This window comes from Gouania willdenowi, chromosome 20 (genome assembly GCF_900634775.1).
Source record: "Gouania willdenowi chromosome 20, fGouWil2.1, whole genome shotgun sequence".
In the NCBI taxonomy this organism is placed as follows: Eukaryota; Metazoa; Chordata; class Actinopteri; order Blenniiformes; family Gobiesocidae; genus Gouania; species Gouania willdenowi.
The window spans coordinates 7,186,179-7,209,352 of record NC_041063.1 but is presented as its reverse complement, the minus strand read 5'-3'; the positions used below and the strand labels follow the sequence as shown (position 1 = coordinate 7,209,352).

Here is a 23,174-nt window from a genome sequence, read left to right as displayed (position 1 = left end):
AAATGCAAAATGCTCTTTTTCAAGTGTAGGCCATCTTCCTGATTACTCTCACTACGTAAGCAGTGTTTGAAGCCTTTAACCTTTTACTGCTGGATCAAATTGGATTGTTACTTCTATTGTTTGTGTTCCTAAGGTTTTTATTTATATTTGTGTTTGGTTTTCCCTGATGGTTTTAGAGACTTGCTTGATTCGGACCAAAATACACTAAATGACTCCAGAAACACACAATAGAACCCTAACAATATACAAACTGAGCAATAAATACACAAAATGACTCCAGAAAAACACAAAACAAACACAAAAATACACAAAATGAACAAGAAATACAATATGACAACAAAAATATACAAAATGACAACATAAATACACAAAATGACTCTTAAAACACACAAAACAAACAAAGAAATGCACAAAATAAGCATAAAAATATACAAAATTTAAATATAAAAGTATTTAAAAATATGCAAAACAAGAAAAATACACAAAATGACTCCAGAAACACATGAAACAAACACAGATAGCAACGCAAAATGCTCTTTTTCAAGTGTAAGCCATCTTCCTGATTACCGTCCCTATGTAAGGAGTGTTTGAACCCTTTAACCCTTTACTGCTGGATCGTCTTATGTTATTTCTCATGTTTGTGTTCCTATGGTTTTATTTCAAATTTATTTTTGTTTTTCCCTAATGATATTACCTTGCTAGATTTAGAATTTGTAAGATTGTGACTTTCATTAAATATGAACTGGTCTATAGACTAAATAACAAGTCCTTTACACACCTCGACATCTCACCTCCTACAATAGAAACGACTGAGAAGGTCTACTATTACTGCTTTTATTCAAACAAACACTAAATTCAGGTGTTATCAGGATGTTTTTTTTAACATATTTTTTCATCTTTGGCCATTTTCTAAACACAAACCTGCACGATATAAAGGGGAAAAGCTAAATCTATAGCCAGTGTAGTGTCTGGCTGTATCATTGTGTCCAAGCCTCCAACTATTGAGCCTTAGCATTACTAATGTATGGGGTTGGACACGCTATCCAACTAGGAGTCAATCAAGAGGTCTTTAATGTTTGTGACACACCACGGCGGCTCAATATAATCGACAGGCTGAGCTTTGCTGATACTGCTCTCAGCTAAAGACTAAAGACTGGCTGTCTGCACTACACACACTACACACACCGTACAGGACAGAAAACACACTGCAGAGCTGAGAGAAAGCTCCATTAACGGGAAGGTTAGAAAAAGCATGAGGAGGTGAGGACACACACTCATCTCGTCATTTCATTAGAATCGTCACTTTGAGCCCAAAATGAAAGTTATTCCCAAAAGGCGCGAGAGCATCGATCGCTGCGGTCGCGTCGCTAGCTCAGAAGCTAGTGCAACAGCAGCCAAGAGGTTACAAAGCATTGAAGCTGAGTCTGCCCCAGTAGCTGACCACCACAAAGTATGGAGTAAAAGAATAATGCCTTAATTCTGTAAAGCGCTTTGAGTGTCTATGATAAAGCACTATATAAAATCCAATGCATTATATATATATACGTATATATATATATATATATAAAAATAACGTTAAAAGTGTAAAAAACTGATCCAAGCAAATGAACCCTGGGTTCAAACAAATTAGATTAACAGAAAAACAGAAAATGACAGCAATACACAAAATGATTTCAGAAACACACAAAACAATCACAAAAAATATACTAAATGGGCAACAAATGCACAAAATGACAACAAAATACACAAACTGAACAAGATATACAGACGTTGACTCCAGAAACACACAAAACAATCCTAAAAATATAGACACTGAGCAATAAGCACACAAAATGGCTGCAGAAACACATAAAACAATGACAGAAATACACAATATGACTCTTCAAACACACAAAACAATCGCACAAATTCACAAACTGGGCAAGAAATACATCAAATGACTCCAGAAACACATAAAACAATCACAGAAATACAGAAAATGAGCAACAAACACATAAAACAGAAATACACAAAATGAGCAGAAACTACAAAATGACAACAAAAATATACAAAATGATATCAAAACACATAAAACGACAAGAAAAATACACAAAACATGACTCTAGAAAGAGAGGAAGCAAACATAAAAATATATAATGTGAGCAAGAAATGCATAAAACGACAACAAAAACAAACAAAATGACCCAAAAACAACCCACAAACCCTTTGTTGTTCCCTGTATTAATGCTCTGATTGGTCCATCATTTTAAATGCTGATAATAATGTTGATAACAACAGTTTCACAGCCAATATCTCTGCTCTCATAAGTTACATTATTATCCGTCTGAATGAAGTAGTTTGTTAACAATTCCACACCAGACTGTTTTCTTTGAGTGAACGCGTCCACGCTCTTTTGTTGGGTGTGTTTTCATTGAAGCACCGTCTGCTGCTCAAACATAATGAAAGTCTGCGTTTCTCAGACCTCTGCAGATAGAACTCGCTCACAATCGCTTTTCATGACTCAGCGATCCCATTATCACTCACTTTATATTCATCACGACCTGCTACGGTCGCATCAGACACAAATGTTGTGCTTTAGAAAAATTAGGGCCATAGTGTGTGTGTGTGTGTGTGTGTGTGTGTAACTATATGTGTGTATATGTTGCTTGTAAGGAGAGCACTCTACCATGGGGTGTTTTTCCTGTTGTCTAGGCAGGTATGTCTCACACGCACGCACACACGCACACACAGCAGGGCGTCTTATCGATGAGGACAGGTCTGCTAGTGTTTCAGATCACTCTGTCTCTCTCCTTCAGCGGCTTAAACTAAGCATTAAAGATATATATTGTAACTCGCCGAGTGTGGTTTTCTTAAAATTTCAATTTTTTTCATGATTTTTCATGATTTATTCACATGTGTTTTAGTTTGCTTTGGTTTGGCTTTGGCTGGCCTTGTCTTGTGATGTAGTTCCAAAATTATTATTTTATTGATTTCTTAGTAATCTGTGGGCGAGTTTGTCTCCACTCAGGTGTGCCTATTCTTCCTGATCACCTCCATGCACTATCTTAAGGAGTGTTGAACACAGAATGATTGCTCATGTCTTTCTAAAGCAGTCTGTTTGCATCTTTGACCTTGGGTAAAGTATGTCAGGACTCAGATTTACTGTGTTGAAAGGAAAATAGACGGAAAACGCAGAATTTAACGATCTGAAATGGGGAAAAAAGTGATCTAAACTAGGGGTGCACGCAATTTTCTGGTTGATCAACGATCTTTAAAAAACCTGAACTGCCGATCTCGATTTTTTTTTTTTACAACTGACAGCATACACCTTGAATATTCCAATCTTAGCTCATTGTAAAACATTGAACAACCGAGAAAGTGGTAAAAAAAAAAATATCAATATTGGTAGAATTAGTCGGAACAATTAGTTTAAACTGGCAAATAATGGGCATGACAAGTCGTGGATAAGGTTAAATTGGCAATAATAATCATTAATTGTGGTGAAAAGAGGTTATAAGTGACAATAATGGGTCAACATATGTGTCATTGGGTGGAAAAGTAGTGAAAAGGGTTTCCAAGTGCTAAAAATGTGCAGAAAGGTGTCAGAAATGGGAGTAATTTAGCAAAAATGCATTAAAAGGAGCAAAAATGTGGCAAGAAAAAGTGATGAAAATAGGTTAAAATATGGCAAGTTTGGTGCAGTTGCAGAAAAAGGGTAAAAATTAAGCAAAAATGGGCTCAAATTGTTCAGAAAATATTGTTAGTTTCTTGAAGGCGTTTTGCGACCCTAAATGGGTTCCTGACGTCAAGGTTGAGAACCTCTGTATTAAAGCATTCAATGTGTCCCACATGAGAAAGTAAATCTATACAAAGATTCCTGAGACTTTCTTAAACACTGGGAAAGCTTTTTAATCTTTTTTAATGGACAAATATTAGTTTAGACTAGCAAATTATGGGCATGACAAATGGTGATTGTGGTTAAATTGGAATAAATGAGCATGAAATCTGGTGAAAAGAGGTTAAAAGTGATAATAATGGGTCAACATATGTGACATTAGGTGGAAAAATGGTGGAAAGGATTTATAAGTGCTGAAAATGTCTTGAAAGTGGAAAAAATGTTTCGAGAAGGCATTGAAATGTGTCAGAAATGGGAGTAATGTAGCAAAAATGCATAAACAAAAGAAGTGGTAAAAAGGGTTCAAATGTCAAAATTGGCTTGAACGCTACAGAAATAGAGTAATGTAATTTAAAAAGTAGGAAAGATGAGTTTAAACTGGCAAATGATGTCCATAACAAGTCGTGAATGTGGTTAAATTGGCAAAAAACAATCATTAATTGTGGTGAAAAGAGGTTAAAAGCGACAATAATAGGTCAACATATGCGACAATAGGTGGAAAAGTGGTGGAAAGGGTTTATACGTGCTGAAAATGTGAAAATGTGCAGAAAAGGCTTTGAAATGTGATGTAGATGTGTCAGAAATGGGAGTAAAGTAGCAAAAATGCATTAAAAGGAGCAAAATATGGCAAGAAAAAGTGATAAAAATAGACTTAAATATGACAAGTTTGGTGTAGTTGCAGAAAAAGGGTAAAAATAAGCAAACCCCAAATGGGGTCCTGACCACATGGTTGAGAACCTCTGATCTGATTAAATTGAAATATATAAAAATCATTAAAGCAAAGAAACAAACGAGTCAAAGAGGTGCTTTTTTTTTTTTTTTCGTCCCAGAAACAATGGCACCGCAGAGGCTCACAATCACCCTCGTATTCATCACCCAAAAAAACATCTCCAATTAAATCTGAATTACTCAAGAGTGCTGACACAGCACTATTTGCATGCTTACAATGCACATTAATTCACAGTGAGGTTTAGCTGAGGCCTTGAATCAGCTCAGAGACCAGTTGGAGTGGTTTATGGTTGTTTTTTTTTTATAAACGCTTCTTCTCCCCATGCGAGCATTGGTAACTTCACCTGCAGAATCATCATCATCATCATCATCATCATCATCATCAATCGTGTGTTAGGGATGTGATTGAAGGAGAGGTCAATGCAGGGATTAGTCATGAATCCTGTCAGGAAGAAGACGTCTCCATTAATGAAATGAGTCACGACATGAATGTTGAATGTGGAAAAGATAGAAAAGCACCAGAGAACCATTTACCTGCACAATAAGTCACATTTCAAACCATGTTTAATGACAAATAGAATGCTACAAAAACTGAAAGTATCATCATTATCAGTGACAAATGTCAAGGATGATGTTTGAAATGTCTGCGTGTGTGTGGATGAGAGAAAAGGCTTTGCTGACGTTCATAATGATTGATAGACAACATGTAAAATAGATACGGCTGTGAGGATAATCTGGGAGGGGTCGCCAGATTCCTTCAAGAAACTAGTCATATTTTTTGCACAATTTGAGCCCATCTTTGATCATTTTTACCCTTTTTCTGCAACGACACCAAACGTTCCATTTTTTAACCTGTTTTCATCACTTTTTATGGCCATATTTTTGCCCCTTTTCATGCATTTTTGCTACATTTTACTCCCATTTCTGCACATTTTTCCCACTTTCAAGACATGTTCAGCACTTATAAACCCTTTCTACCACTTTTCCATCTAATGTCATATGTTGACCCATTATTGTTGCTAACTATTTTTTGCCAATTTAACCACATTCACCATTTGTCATGCCCTTTATTTGCCAGTTTAAACTCATTGTTTCAATAATGACACTTTGAACCCTTTTTACAACTTTTTCTATCCGTTTTTGCCCACTCTAATTTGCAACTATTAAGCAATTTCTGTGGTTTTTAAAAACCCATTTTATCTTTTACACAATGTTTGGCCATTTTCTGCAACTACACCAAACTTGTCATAATTGAACATACTTTTATCACTTTTTCTTGCTATATTTTAGCTTTATTTAATGAATTTTGCCACATTGCACCCATTTTTGCCACTTGTCTCTCACATTTCAACATTTCTCAGCACTTATAAACCATTTTCACCATTTGCTTTGATCTCCAGACATGTTTTGACTGTCAACTGTCTGTCTTCCTCAGAGTCGTCTGCTGATCGCTTTGATGTGTCTTTATGAGTTATTTCTGGGTGTGGCCAACTTGATAGTTCAGTCAGGCTGAACACGCCCCCTGTCGCCATCAAACATCAGCCTTTAGGGCAGAAATGGGAAACTGGCAGCTCTGGGGCCATATATGGCCCTCGGTCTAATTTTATGCGGCCCCCAAAGTAAACATGCAAAATGACAGAAAAATACAAAAGCAAAAATACATAAAAAAAAAAAAAGAATTACAACATTGCAGGAAAAGACAGTAAAAGACAAGAAAAACACAGAAAATACTGCAAAAAACACACAAAACTACTACAAAAATGAACAAAACAACAACAGCAATACACAAACTTACAGAAAATGAAAACTTAAGTAGACAAAAAATTACACTGCAAACCCACAGTACTAACAAACAAGCAAAACGACAACAGAAATACACAATTTGACTCCAAAAAACATATTTTACAGGAAACATACACAACAGGACAACAGAAATGCACAAAAAGCACACAGAATAACTATAAAAACTCATTTATTATTCTGAATGCTGATATTGTTGATAATGTGGCCCTTCGATCAAACAAACACATTTTTGTGGCCCCCGCTGTGGGGAAGTTGCACCTCTGCTTTAGGGTTTTGATGTCGACTTATCACTTCATTCAATTTATACTCAATATACTTAATATTTGAATAGATGTAAAGTCACACATTTATCATTAATGCACAAATAAAGATTTTCAAACTAAAATCTAAGTCCCTTTGACAGCAGAAAACCTAGATCAGTCCTTTACTGTAAGGAGGAGTACAGGGCGATATCAGAATGCTAAAGATAGAAACATTTAAAAGAATCAATGCAGTAACTGTTGAATTCTCAGGGTGAGATCTCGTTCTCGAGGCAAGGTAGAAGTGTAAAGTGGAGCAGAATAATTTTGAGTGTAAAATGTGAAATGTTGCAGGAATAAAAGGCAGATGTATGTCGGCACATATATATGTGTGACACAGGCGTAGGAATACAATATGTGTGATCATGTGTGAAAGTGTCAGCTGGGAGCCCAAGAGCACAATAGGTGTAAATTCAATTAGACGCGTGAAATACGTTCAATATATCATTAAAGCAGAATGTATTAAATCACAATCTGAATATGAAAGATATTTTTAATTAATCTATGAGGATCTTAAGACATTCTTTAGATCTCACGAATGGTGTGGGTTTAAAAAAAGTATTTCCAACGGACAAATGGAAGACAGAGACGAGTTTTAGTATTTTATTTTTCGTGTATTTCGGTTCTTGTTTTGTTGTATTTATGTTATTTTTGTGTAATTTATTGTCATTTTGTATATTTATGTTCTTATTTTGTGTTTTTTTTTACATTTTATTTTAGTGTATTTTTTATAATCATGGTGTTTTTGGAGATATTTTGATAATTTTACATGTCTTTTGTGTGTTTTTATTTTGTGCATTTACTAGTGTTGTAGTAGTCGAGAACGGTCTTGGTCTCGAGACCAAATTTTAAAGGTCTCGGTCTTGTCTCAGACTCGGGCTGCCCGCACTCAGGATTTTCCTTGTGTTTAATAAGTCTGTGTGTGTCCGTATGAAAGTCTGCATGTTTATGCCTCTGTCCATCCACTCTTTTCATTATATCCATGTCTTTTAAGGCTTTTATTACATAGTGTCGGCTGTAGTCTGGGCCGCCGCCACCTTGGATTATGTCGTCACCAGCATGTCATCGCCTGGACTCAAATAACTGTAAAGAGGTCTTATATTATTCTATTTTATTTTTAAAGTGGTGTTTTTTTGTGGCTTTAGACTCCAATTACATATTTGTATATAATATATTCCCTATAATATATATAGGTTCACAATATCACTATTTTTTATAGTTTCTGTTTCCACTGTATCCAGAATAATAATAACTGATTCCAACAAGAACTGTTGGAATCAGAATTGTTAAAATCCCAACGATGCCCAACCCAAACAAAGAGGAAACACTCTGCGGTGTGTAGGTGACAAGCCATGTTATTTCTTGGCAGAAATGCTTTTAAACACTTGCTGTACATTCAGCTGACATAAAAATCTTGTTTTCAAATATGTAGAATAATTGTGAATTTATCAGTAGCAGTAGTAGTTTTAATATTTTAGTTAATTTTTTGCAGGCACATTTTTTCTCCGTCAAATGTATTTAAAATAAACTAAAATTAAAGAGAGAATGTTATTTAACTCTCAAACCTTATCATAATTTTATTTATTTATATATTTTTTTAAATTGAAAAAAAATGTTTTGTCTTGGTCTTGGTGCATTCTGGTCTCTGATAGTGTGGTCTTGAACACAACACTAGCATTTACTTTGGAGGCCGCTCAAAATTAGATTGGGGCCACACCACCAGTTGTCTATGTCTGCTGTACTGTATATCAGGGGGTCCCACCCTAAGGTCAGGACTACATTAGGGGGCGCGAGCCACTGGGAGGGAGTCGCTAGATGTCTTCAAGACAGAATATTTTCTGAACAATTTGAGCCTATTTTTGCTTATTTTTACCCTTTTTTCTGCAGCTACACCAAACTATCTATATTTTCACCTATTTAAATCACTTTTTCTTGCTGTACTTTTGCTCCTTTTAATGCATTTTTGCTACATTAGTCCCATTTATGACACTTCTCCATCACATTTCAATGCATTTTCTGCACATTTTTTCCACTTTCAAGACATTTTCAGCACTTAAAAACCCTTTCTACCACTTTTCCACCTAATGTCACATATGTTGACCCATTATTGTCACTTTTAACCTCTTTTCGCCATATTTCATGCTTATTTTTGCCAATCTAACCACATTCACCATTTGTCATGCCCATTATTTGCCAGTTTAAACTAATTGTTCTAATATTGACAATTTGAACCCTGTCTGTTTTTGCCAACTAATTTGCAACGTTTAACCAATTTCTGTGGTTTTTAGAATCCCATTACACCACCTTTTCTGGTTACTTTTAACCCATTTCATTTCTGATTTATAGCTTTAAGATGACTATATACTATTGATGTGATCTCTACATCATGTTCATCCTTTATCTCACTGTGTTTACCTATTTTTCCTTACCTACATGGTTCCCATGTGCGTTGCTCTAGGAGTTTTTTTTTTTGTTGCAGCTGCTAACCTCCAATTAATTGGAAAGGGCAGAGGGGGAGGTTCTATATTAAAGCTGCTCCGATAAGAACACATCCTGACAGCTGGCTCGACATGAAAACGTACTTGCGTAACTGTTTGAAAAAGCTAAATAATAAACGCAAAGCAACCACGGGATAAATCAGTATTAAATACAGTGGGAATGTTTAATTTAGAAGATTTGAATAAGACCCAACGTAGCGTTTTAGCTCCTACACATGTAATAAAATGAGATTTTGTTGGTATTTATGTAGTCATGTGTGAAACCAATTACAGGAAACAGTTGAACGATCATTAATTGTAGTTAAGCATGAAACTCCTTAGTCGACTGAAACACTATCAGCTGTGTAGGAGGCTTCACACTGAGTGAGGAATAGATCTAGTCTGCTACCAAGGTCAGGCTCTATGATTGACTTCATGTCAGCAAACATTTATTAAGATGTACTCCTGCTAGTAAACTTCACCAAGACGAGAAAGCTCCTGTTAGGACAAATAAAATCTATAAGAAGCATCGGTTGGTCTGAAAAACCTGCTGTGATTGGAATAAAAACATCGGCCAGAACTGATAGAAACTACAGTAACAATATATGTACATCCATCTATATCTCGAAAATCATATAACAAACATAAATTACAGACTAGCATATGACGTAAAAAATACAAAGTTTTGATGGGTACGGTTCAGGCGGTGAATCTGCAACATTAACTGGGGTTCCATGACAGATTTTTGCAAAATAAAAGCGATATTTCTAAATTTCAACAAAGTATAATTGCACTTTGAATGTGTTTCATTAAACTTTGTTTTGGGTAGGAGCCTCTTAACTCCTGCAAGATCTCATTATGCAAGACTTTGTTGCAGAAAAACAGACGCTCAGTACCTCCTTATAACACTCTGTATTCTTTTGTTGTGTCACGTCTAATGTGGCACTAATCATTTTAAAGCATAATGCTTAGAAATGTCCCAGTCTCCTTCTGTTTACACGTGCCACGCCATGTTTACTCTGAGAGAAGTGGTCATGTGACCATGTACGTCACATTCTGTGACGCGTATTTGCGGAAAAAGTGTTTCCATAGCGCGTTGACGACACATTTTGATATTGAAACGTCTGAAATTCCTCCTCATTAAAGTGTAAAAACTTTTTAGCGATATTTGAGGTGAAATTCCATTACTAGTTTCATTGCGCTATTTAGATTTTGCGCATTTCCAAGGGTAATGAATACATAGCTATCGTTACTTTTTAATTTGGTCTGGTTCACTTTCACACTGCTTGTCATGCGGGCAAACCGGTCACTTGCCTATTGGACAAAATATTTTCGCCGTCTTCTTCGTCTGAGTAAATTATTGTCATCACTCAGACAAAGAAGAAGAAATAACACTTTGGTCACAAAAAATGAAGCAGAGCCAAATCTTTGAGTTCCTGATGTTTATAGTTCGTCCTGTTTGTTTGTGTTTCCTTGTCTTCATGACGTTTGTGTTGGAACGTCACATCCTGTTTTTGGTCCCACTTCCTATATTTGCTTTCTCACATCAGAAAAACCGCACCAGGCTTTACTTGAGGCGAACGAGACCCAAACGTTACAGAGGACCAGACTTTGCTTGTTTGGCCCGTACCAGACTTTGACTAAGCTTTCACACCAATGCAAATGGACCAAACTATCCGAAGAAACGAAGCCTGGTGCGAATCGAAGAGGTTCATATGAAAGCACCATTCAATTTGTCACCAGTGAAATACCTTATAAGAGAAGTTCATCTGAAATGTGTGCGAAACCTTTTATCGACGTTGCACGGAACAAATTTAGCACAGCTCTAGACTTATATTGGAAATGCTTTGGAGTGTTTGTTTTAAACGGACTCTGTGATCTCCTGCCTGATCCATTCTAGACTTGGTTTGAGTGTTCGTACCGCAACAAACGCCACCGACCATCCTAGCAAACGAGCACATTAACCGCTCTAGGATTGTTGGGATGTGAACTCAGGGCTCTTGCCAGCGTTGTTGAGAGTAGAGGCCCCTGATGTTGTAATTTTGCTTCTCTACAGAGCAATTACGCCTCCTACGCTCCGTTTTCAGCAACGTAGGGGAGTTTTTCTGTGGTTTATTCCTTTTTTAATCAGTACTGAATCATAACATAATCTAATCGCTAGAGCGGACATGAGTTCGTCTGTGAACGGTCGCATTTACGGACCTTGGAGTCGCTGTTAGTTTACCAATAAACAAGAAGATATTCGTCATCTTTATAATACGTGTTGACTAGTCCACTGGGAGTGAGGTCCAAGGCCAAGGCAGGCTGACTTGATAATACTGTATCATGTTTTTCTGCAGTCAGTGCCTTCTCCTCGCCCTTCTCTCTCTTCTCTATTTCAGGTGTCGAGAAGCTTCTGTCCACTAACCCCAACCAGTCGACGCAGATGGCTGCCACCTCTGAACCTGGTTGTAATGGAGATTTCTTTCTTGTTAAAAGGTGGTTGTTTCTTCCCACTGTCGCTAAATACTTGTTCATGTGAATCTTGTTGGGTTTTTTCTTTCTTATTATAAATTTTATATTTTGATAAGCGCATTGGGATGACTTTGTTGTATTTTGCGCTATACAAATAAAGTTGAATTGAATTGAAATTAATAATTGTTGCACCCTTGGACACAAAAGGGACTTCCAGGCATCCACGGGTTGTTTAAACTCTCTTCTTAATCTGAATAAACCAGAAACATATACATCAGCAACACTGTCAATTTAATACAGGCGATCTGAACAGTGTAGCTTCAACCAGATGTAGCGTGTCGCTGCACATCACGTTTATAACTCATCTCATTCTACATGTGCACACACGAATGTGAATACCGTCTGGTAGCAAAGAATAGGCAAAGAAAGGAAAGCGATAACCTGGTAACCTGGTAACAGGTAACCATGGAAGAAAGGAACAAAGCAAGCCGCGGAGTAATCCTCTGAAGGTCAGTAAAAAAGCCTTAATGATGTCAAAGAGACTCAAACTTCTCCTGGATTCTTTCTCCTAAGCTGCCAATAGGATGTTAGTACATCTGTAAGAAGTTCAGCTTTCCCCCCAGAGTCTGATGTAAACCTGGATCAGTGCTTTAAACAAATATAAAACATCTTTTAAAGTAAGAGCTCACTTCAAAAGGAAGAGGCACGATTAAAAGTCTGGGTCATCAGTTCATAAACTATTGTGCACGTACGTTCTACCTCTGTAGAGCGTTCCAGGTAGAGAGGTAGAGGTACAGCCAATCAGAGCAGCAGAGGCAGGGTTTTTGAAGTGAACAAAGGAATAAACAAGAGGTGAGGTGGAAACAGACAGCAGGGGTTCAGAGGAGGATGGTTTTAATCTAACACAGTTCATAAACCCTTTTCTGCTGAACATTGAATTTAGAACTGAAAAATAAAACAAACATTTTAAATACATTTAGATGGAAAAACCCAGACGTGCTCACAGTAAATAGAAATTCACGAGACTTTTAAATAAGTCTGAGAAAAACAAACAATAAAGGATTAAAACGGCCAATTTTCAGCAGATTTGTAGAGTTCAGTAACAGTAAAGATGTGGTTTTATTATTTATTGCCTTAAAGGGCATATTATCTTACAGTATTTATATATGGATGGTAAACTCCAGATCTTCTGTCTTATAGGAACATTCTCTAAGATGATCTGGTGCTCTGAGGTTTGTTCAGAGTGAATTTATTCTGCTAATCTGCTCTGAAACGCGTCATAAATAATAAACTTGTTCAATATTTACGACCAAAACTCCTCGTGTGTTTGAGGAAAGACGACGACTCATGACCTTGTGACTTGTGACGTGGAACGGACTTTTGCCAATCAAAACTTCTGCTGGAATGTCGTCCATTACAATTTTATTATCAATGGTACGTGAACGTACCTGATTTCAGTCGAGCAGCCAATAGTAATGCTCAAAACAGCTTATGGAGCACACGTGTCTCTGATTGGCTGACATCCAGCGTCACACTCCTGGATTTCTTAACTTAATTTACAGGGCCAGGAGAAGGAGAAAAGATTCACTGCCCACTCAGAACACTTTGGATTACAATATGCCAAATATTATTATAGATTTTTGACCAAATTATGCCACTTACATAAACTTACATACTGCAGCTTTAAGTACAGGGGCACACATTAGTGAGATGGACGAGCTGCACAATGTTAGACAGCTGTTCATAAAATTCTGGCACTTTGTTGTGAATCTCACATTTGACTCTTAAAATATCTCCCTTAGCTGATCTGGTCTGTGCTGGACTTTGGGGGTCATGTGATCACAGCCATGAAGCAACACATGGTTTGGACACTAACAGATGGTAACGGAACAAATGCTGCGTTCTGCCTCACAGTGACTAATGAACAGTGCTGATGGGGAAAAATAATGCAGAGCAGGTAAATACAAGCTCAGGGCGTCGCAGACAGAAAGGGGATTAGGGGGCGGGGCTACATTTAGGGGGGATAGTGGAATGACTTATTCAAGGAGAAGGAAGTGGAAACGTGAAATTAGCAGTAATAGATTATCTGTCGACAACAGGCAAACCAAGCAGTGTGTGTGTGACCCCTTGTTTGTTCCTCCTTCAGAGACATTAGCATGGAGCATCACTCACTGATTGGCTATCGCTACAGTGACCTGTGCACTGTGGGACAAGGCTGAAACTCTTCTTTTATCTCACATTTAGATGTGTTTGTGTTATATTATCTGCGCTGTATGTAATTCATCTCTATATCTGAAGTTAAGATGTCATCATCTCTCTATAAAAGCAAGGCGTGCGTGTGTGTGTGTGTTCCTCAAATATCTGTGAAGAATTAGGATAAGACTGACCTGACAGTTTCAACATGGCTACTGCTTGGTTCAAGGGTGTGCAACATGGGATTTGTCTGGATGCCCCACCCTCACCATCTGAGTTGACAGACTCAGTGATGATGTCATCAGTCCTACCTCAACATTGACGATGTGATCAGTCCTACCTCTACAGTGATGACGTCCCACCTTCAAAAACCCTGGCCATCCATGAAAAAGCTATTGAAACTCCCACTTTTCTATGGCAATACATACTTCCGTTCGGGCACTGCACTAGTTGATAATAATCATCACTCCATGGATAGGTAAGTGTTCAGTGACCTCTGACCTACTCCACGAAGGAGCTGAAAAGCCTCCATTACTTCCTGAGCCTGATCAGGATTAGTAAGAATAACAGATAAATGTATTTAGAGCCACTTCCTAACACATAAGCACTGCTTAATTTGTAAGTCATCAGGTCCTGGAGCAAACGCTGGGTGTTGTTCCAGCACTAAGAGCGAGACAAAAATGTCACAGAATATATATTTTTAAAGCACCTTTTGCTAACTAAATGGGTCAATAATATCACGTGACTACAACCAACCAATCAGCGTTAAAGAAGCACAATAGGACAATAAGAGCATCCGTCTCTCACTCTGAGTGACAGCTGTCAAATCGACCGTGTTTCACAAAGGTCACTAAACTTTCAGAACACAAAAAGCCACAAATACTTACAAACTTTTACACAGGTGCTGCTAATCGCTAAGCTAACTGCTACTGTGCTGCTAGTCGCTAAGCTCACTGCTACTGTGCTAATCGCTAAGCTAACTGCTACTGTGCTAAGTACTGCTGCTGCTGCTCTCCTCCGCGATTTCCACAGAAACAACCTTTACTTCAGGCTTAGCTTCACTTATTGGCTTAAAAAAAGCTCGTTTCTAGCCATTTTCTACCGTCTTCAGCACTGACAGACAAACTAATTTTGCGCAAAATCCCCTTCATAGCGTGAGGGCGTGGCTTTCCTCTCTCTTCCTCACATTGGTGCTGTGTTTACATTAAATTTTGTGTTTACAATGAAATTTCCAGTGATTTAACCCTTTCAACAATATAATACCTTAACATTTAATTAAACACCTAAAAGTGAAAACTTAAGCTCTGCACATAAGGAAAGGTTTACCACCACTTGTACACTTGTTTATTAAAATTAAGATCTAGTTAACAGGCAGTGACGTGCAGTCAGGGTAGGCAAGGTAGGCATTGCCTACAAGGCTGAATTGATATTTTGATTATTTGTTTTATTTATAAATTATTTATTTTTCCATTTCCAATAGCCTACAATACCTATAAGTTTAAAAGTGTCAGTATTTTGTGCGTGTCATTCCCCAAATTGCTAAACAGCGCTATTTCCTGGAATGGCTGCCATCTCACTCCGTTGTCAGGCAGGAGGAGGCCACGCCCCCTCCCAAAAGCACACGGCTGCTCTGCCTCTTTTCCCATAGCGTGTTTTTCCTGTGTTTGCGTATGTGCAATCAGTTCCCCAAGATGATAACCATTTACGTCCAAAGGCAGCGTAGAGAGCTGCCTTTGGACGTAACCGTGCTATGCTAAATGCTATACGTACATTCACAGTACATTAGTGAATTGATCCCATGTGACCGCTGCAGCTACGTTCTCTAGCTAGTGGGGGGAAAACACTACAGTCAAGATGACAGCGCTAGAGATGATAGAGAAACTTTTTTTTGAGGAAAAACTTTTAAAAGATGGAGACCAACACCTGAGCTACCAGAGCTTCAGCAAAGATAAGGTCAGAACATGTTTCATACTTTTCACAGTGAATTGAACAAAAGGAAGGATTGACTTTGTGGATGCTCCTCACTGAGGCTGTTCCGAATCGTTGTTGTTGTCTTTTTCTCCGTGTTTCCAATACAAACAACGGATGCGCTGCCGTGTCATGAGATATACAGTATCTTGTTGGGGGAGTATGGAGGCTATATTAAATAATTGTTTATGTTTCTTTAATGGTGTTTATGATGTTGATTTTGTTAGATGGCTAAACACTTGTTCATGTGGATCTTGTTGGATTTTTTTCTTTCTTATTATGAATTTTATATTTTGAAAAGCGCATTGAGATGACTTTGTTGGAAATTTCTTTATACAAATAAAGTTGATTTGAATTGAATTAACACTTGACAGCAGAAACATGAAATTGTCATTGGTGGTCTCGATTTGCAACGTGCCTACCCAACCCTAGTGGTTACGGCACGTCACTGTCCTTCAGTGCTTGATTTGTAAATCATCAAGTCCTGGAACAAACGTCACGTGTTGTTCTGGCAGTAAGACCAAAATGTCACAAAACAGCACAAACAACTAACTAACCTAAATGTTTAATAAAAGAATGATGAATCAATGGCCCGTTACGGAGCATATCATCTCTCTCTCTCTCTGCCATGTTTCAGCACCAAGGACAGCGCAAAATCACCGCTAATTTAGAACACAAAAACAAAATATTTACAAATGTTTACACCCATAACTCCTCTATTGAACCTGTAGCACAGCAGAAAATGAAAATATAACGCGTCTCCTGATTTTCACAGAAACAATCCTGGACTAATTTACCTCAAGCTTAGCTTCACTTATTAACTTTTAAATCCAACTGCCTATTTTTGTTTTTGTTAGCCATTTTTACTGTCTTCCAAGCTGACAAGACACAATTTTTGCAGAAAATCACAATTTATGTATAGAGTGGGCGTGGCCTGTCTTTTCCCTCTCTTCCTTACTCGCGCTCAGTTTTACATTTAATTTTGTGTGTACAATGAAAATTCCAGTCATTTCAACTCAATAAATGACCCCAGCTGTGCAAATGTAATACTTCAAAATAAAATGTAAACACCTAAAAGCAAAGAAGGTGCTGGGGAAAAAAAAAAAAAGGTGCTGGATCCTATTAAATAAGTGCCGGTCATAATCTGGGAGGTGCCACATCTTGCTCCAACAGGATCCAGCCCAAATTAAGCTCTGGTCTTCTCTCATTCAATGTTGATTTTGTCGACTTAAAATCTACGTCATAGTTGTCATCGACTAAGTTTTTTTAGTGACAATAACTGGAATAAATGCATCAGAATGAAAACTACTGTATATATAGAGGAGAAACACAGTGAGAAGAACATAGGAGCAGAAACAGAGAGAGGATGCGTTGGTGTCTGTAACCAGTATTCCCAGTGAAGCCTGACGATGATGCATGACCACTCCATTACAGCTGATTAGTGAGTAGGAGCAGAATAAAGGCACATGTGGAGGAAAATCGATGCAGGGAATTTGAAATGAAAGCAGGCGTGGCGATGTGAAATGGATGTGAACAGTGCAGACGAGCTGGTGACTAAAATGAATGTGACACTGTGTGTGTGTGTGTGTGTGTGTGTGTGTCTATATCAGCAGTGAAAAGAAAAAAAAAAACATGGAGAGGCTTTTCTAATTATCTTGCGTCTGTCTTAGGAATAATTATGCTGAGTCTTTTTTTTTCTTGAAACAGGTTTTACTGTAACTTCAGCCTCCAATCTTTCCAAGTGTCTATTCCTCTTTACTCAGCATGCCCCCCCCCCATGATCAATACAGTGTAATTAAAGCTCCAGAAGATTCAGCCTGCTAAAGACTAGCTTTGATTTTCTCTTTTAGTGCTCTGTGTCCTTCTTTGGAAGCATTTTCAAGACTTTTTCTTTAGAAATCTTTACATTTTATTTATATTTAAATTAAAACAGAGTTCTACAATAATTATATATATATACATATATATATATATACAGTATTATATAAAGTGTGCCTGAAAATATTTTAATAAATCAGCTCCCAATAACGGAACCGACTCCCACAAAGTCAGATCGAGGGCCAAAGCAAATACCACAAAATGGCTCCAAAAACACACATAATGACGACAAAAACATAATCTCAACAAGATCACAGAAAAATTTACAAAAAGTCAACAAAAATACACAGTGACCCTAAAAACACACACAATAACAGAAGATAGAATAAATACCTGAAAAGAAAATCACAAAATGTGAACAAGCACAACATTTCAGAATATGACAAAAAAATACACAAATGGTTAACAAATTACACAAAATAACAAGAAAAATTACATTAGATAAACAAAATGGAAGAAAGAAATTACTAAATGACTTCAAAACATACACAAACACATAAACGGACATAAAAATACATCCTCAACAAAATACGCAAATGACCCTAAAAACACACAAAATGAGACAAAAAACATTCACAAAATGACTCCAAAAACATACAAAATGTCAACAAAAATTTCACAAAAATACAAAAAATAGAGGCAACATTTTTCGAAAAACCACGCAAAACAACAAAAACTTACAAAATGACAAAAAACACACAATTTGACAACTAAAACTTGCAGATTGTCAACAAGACAACAGAGAAATGCACAAAAGGACAACAAAATTTTGAAAGTCACAGGAATTGGTTAAGTTTAAAATTAGAGTGGACAAAAACAGACAGAAAAATGGTTCAAAGTGTCAATATTGGCTTAACAGTGGCAGAATTGAGGGGAGAGGGTGTTGGGGTAATGGCATTTAAAAAGTAGTTTAACAATTAGTTTGAAGTGGCAAATCGTGATTGTGGTTAAATTGGCAAAAATAAACATGAGGTTTGTTGAAAAGAGGTTAAAAGTGACAATAAATGGTCAACACAAGTGACATTAGGTGGAAAAATGGTGGAAAGGGTTTATAAGTGCTGAAAATGTCTTGAAAGTGGAAAAAATGTGCAGAAAAGGCACTGAAATGTGATGTAGAAGTGACAGAAATGGGAGAAATGTAGCAAAAATATATTAAAAGCAGTAAAAATATGGCAAGAAGAAGTGATGAAAATAGGTTAAAATATGGCAAGTTTGGTGTAGTCGCAGAAAAAAAAGTAAAAGAAGCAAAAATGAGCTCAAATTATGAAAAAAAATATTCTTAGTTTCTTATAGGCATCTAGGGACCCTCTCCCAGTGTTTCGCGACCCCAAAATGGGGAAGGACCCCTGAACTAGTCAACCAGTGTTTCCCTTAGTGTTTCCCTCAGTGTTTCCCTTACTGTTTCCCTGAGTGACTCCCTTAGTGCAGCGGTCTGCAACCTTTTCTCACCTGGATTAAAGTCCTTCCGGCCAAGAAAATACTCTGTTCATGAAGACAATATAGTGCATAAAATTATATACAGTTAAATGTATATCAAATAATGTTATGTAAAGAAAGTTTTTTTTTTTTTTTTTTTTAGTTAATGTATTTGAAGGGCTACACAAAAATAACACATGATCAGGTTGGTCAACACATGCTAATTGCCAATTTCATGCCACATATCAAGCATGCATATCTAGCCAGCATGTTGGCAGTTAAATGAATCTGTTTCCCACACAATTAATACCTCTATGTTCTTCCAGAATAGTCTTTTAGTTGATTTAGTTATCTTACAGGGATTTCAAACTTAAGGTTAACCACAGGTGTAGGAAAGTTGATGGTCTTTAAATGTTGGAGGAGGTGAAGTAGGAAAGTGCCAGAGTTAGATTGACAAATTGTTATATTGTGATTTCATTTGGTGTCAATGTCATTAATCATTAAGACCCTCTACAAGAAAATAGCAATTATTTATTTCAGTATTTTTCTTAAAGCTATAGGGGGCCATTGCAAAAGAGTCAAGAAGCCACATGAGGCTCCAGAGCCGCAGATTGCAGACCCCTGCCTTAGTGTTTCACTGACACTGTGTCTGTGACTGAATAAGATGCTGCTTTGTATCTTCAGGCAAAGACAGGATGTCGTAAGCTACGTCTTTACAGTCTAACTCCGACACTTGTACTATCGTACGTGTTCTCCTTAAACTGTGGTGAAGTTCTGCTTCTCTGCACCTCAGCAGAACAAGTCATGTGTGACTAGAAAAACAAGTGTAATTAAAACTTCCCTTGTATATTCCCACACACTCATTCCCATCTGTTGATGTGATTTACTAAAGACTGTGTCCCACTGAGACATGAATAACAAACTAAACTCATTTAGTGTGATTCCCTAAGTAAATGCACAAAATGACTCCAAAAGCACAAGAAATGAGAGAAAAACACTAGAAAGGGCAAAAAATGTAACGGTTTCTTGTTTACAGTCACGTGACCCTTCATGGATTCTGCAAAGCAAACACCAATTACAGCGTCAGTTAAAATGCTACGTCTAAAATACCAGTGAGCGACTGCTTCAGCGTGTACATCATTATTGATCCACCGCTACTAATTGGAAAGAATGGTTAACGGGAAACACATCTCTCTTCTCTTCACTGTCTGTAGCTTTGCCTCAAAAATATTCTAACAAAAACACCCAAAAAGTTCATCCTTACTATCACCTATGCTTCAAAGTTAAGTGTTACAAAATTCATTATGTTTGTTCATTCAATTCATTCATTACAATTCCTTATTTGACTACAAAATAAACAAAATGACTCATAAACTGCACAAAACAACAACAAAAATGCACAAAATGGTTCATAAACTGCACAGAACTGCTACAAAACCCACACAACAAAAACACAAATATACATAATGACTCCAGAAACGCACAAAATGAAAGGAAAATAAATGAAATACAGAAAAATGACTCCAACAGCAACAAAAATGCACAAATCGACAATAAAAGCACAAAACAGCTACAAAAACACACAAAACGACATGCAAGTTTTGAGCTTTATATATTTTGTACATTACAGTATATATTTTCCTGTCATTTTGCCAGATTGTGTTTTTAGAGTCATTTTTGAGTATTTATCATTATGTTTCCTTTTTCTATATTTTACATTTATTTGGTTGTTGTTATTGTCCTTATTGTCCTGAATTTGTGATTTTGTCTACTTTTGTTGTCATTTTGTGTGTTCACGCAGTTATTTTGTGCATTTATTTTGGGGGCCACACAAATTTAGACCGAGAGTCACATGTAGACCATACAAACTTACAAAATGATGAATTTAAAATGAGTATTTTTTAGGCGGGGCAATATGGACCAACATTTCTGAGCGTTTCGAATTGAAGTTTTGAGCGATTAGGTTGACTGTGAACACAACAGTGCTCAGACTAAAAACAGGAAGTACATCAGAGATGATGTAGAATGCACTGCATTGTGGGTGGTCAGGACTACAAGCGATGGCACTAAAACCCGGCTTTAAAACCACCAAAAGCAGGACAACTTGTTGCTGCTCCGTTGTTGAATGTTGGTAAAGAACAACGGAAAAGGAAGAAGTTTGTGGGAACTCTACAGCTCTGGCTTTGACCCATAGATGAGAGCCTCGTCTTCAGGTTTCTGTGTCTATGCCTAGAGAAGTCTCTACTCCAGTAACGGCCCCTCAACTGGTTAGCTCATGGAACTGGTTACAGGAACAGTAACAGATCAGAAGTTTTGCTCTGAACACAAACCAAACCAAGGTGATACACACCGTGAAAGCACCCTAAGAAGTAGCAAAAGCAGTGACTCCTAAAACACGTATTTTAATATAAAATAAGCAATAAATTAAAAAAAAAAAATATATATATATATATATATATATATATATATATATATTGTTATAGGTGATATTACATTTTCTATATCACCAAACGAAAATCTCGGTAATTCTTGAATTTCGTTATGTTGCCCAAGCCAAGTATTTGTTTCTTCAAATGAAGATGAATGACAAATCAAATTTGTGGTTTCGGCTTCAAGTTGGCAAATGGAAATGTGAAATATAATAAGAGTTTATTTGTTGGTTGCACCATTTCTTGGTGCATTACACATCATAAATGTGCTATAACGTTGTCTTGATTATCATGTTGTGTACATGTTGCCATTTCCCTTACCTTATTATCTTAATCTAAATATGGCTTACATTGAAAAGATTGGCACGATTATTTATAAAGTCACTGTTACAAAGTAGGAGAACATGTGGTGTGACTGATAAAGTGTTCACAGTCATTGGCAGAAGCCAAGAGCAGTGAAGTTTAGTTCTTACCTGCCCTGGACTTTGATGTCGGAGATGGCGTAGAAGTATCTGGACAGGTTGTTTTCGTCCACCATGGTGGCGCCCGTGGCAGGGCGCAGCAGTCGGACTCTCAGGTCGGTTATGGTGAAGAAGTCCCTCAGGTTCTTGGTGGTGTCCAGTTGGCCGTAAAGCGAGGCCATGTTGTGGAGCCGCGGCCCAGCAAACAGGGCGAAGCGGTCCTTGATCTCAAAGCGAACCGTCTTGTCGTACTTCCACACGTAGCCCCGTGAGTACTCCTCGGTGCAGATGATGTCCAACAGGGTGTGCTGGGTCAGGTCCTGCACCGTCTTTGGCTCCATGGTGAACGCGTCCAGGCAGTCCGTGGCGTAGAACTGGTACGGCTGCCAGCTGCGTCCGTAATCCAGAGACTTCTCCAGAACCATCTGCTCGGGTCGGCCTGACTCAAACGTCAGCACGATGTCATCCGTCAGCTCAATGGTTTTGTTCCAGGACAGGGTGATGTTGACCAGCAGCGCTTTGGGGTACTTTTTCCAGGACGAGGACTGCCAGAAGGTGGTGGGGTTGCGTCCCTCAGTGTCAAACATGAGCTTCGGAGGGTGGGCTAGTTCCTCAGTGCTGGCATCACATTCATTATTACACATGTAGGGGTTTTCCTAGACAGAGCAGAGAAGAATAGACAATGAGGAGTGTTTCCAGATAAGAACAGACGTTTGATCACTTCATTATCAGCTTTTGGCTCTGTTAGCCTCTCCACTCTGTGACTGCAGTATCTGTGGGCAGAGCTTTTCATGTTTCATATTCTTCAAAGGGATCCTCCACTGTTTTTCAAGTTTGGCCTAAAATCTTTGAAATGTACTTATTAAAAGATCTAAATCTAACAAAAAACATTAGTATGCACCATATTCATTTTATTGCCTTCTATGAATCAATGAATCAATGATCATGGTACCATTGATCATTGATTCAGATCACTGCCAATATCTGGAAAACAGGAGATTTGATCTTGTTTTTAGACTTTTGACAGAAAATAACACAGATTTTCACAAAGTGATCTAAAAATAATGTAAGATTAACTTCATAAAACGACTAACTTCATCTGCTCAATCATCACAGACCGTTACAAAGTACTAGTAACCTGCACTTTAATTCATAAAACATCAGCCAGTGAACGTGGACTAACACCAAATCGT

General features: G+C 37.5%; 1 protein-coding gene across 6 annotated transcripts in view; it reads right to left on the bottom strand.

The window, feature by feature from the left end:
- The window catches only part of ntng1a (netrin g1a), a 183,985-nt gene that overhangs the window by 66,839 nt on the left and 93,972 nt on the right, over positions 1-23,174 (bottom strand). For all 6 annotated transcript variants that reach the window (XM_028434940.1, XM_028434938.1, XM_028434943.1 and 3 more), the window contains exon 3: positions 21,994-22,637. In XM_028434940.1, the coding sequence (XP_028290741.1) occupies positions 21,994-22,637 (644 nt within the window). The remainder of the gene's footprint in view (positions 1-21,993; positions 22,638-23,174) is intronic.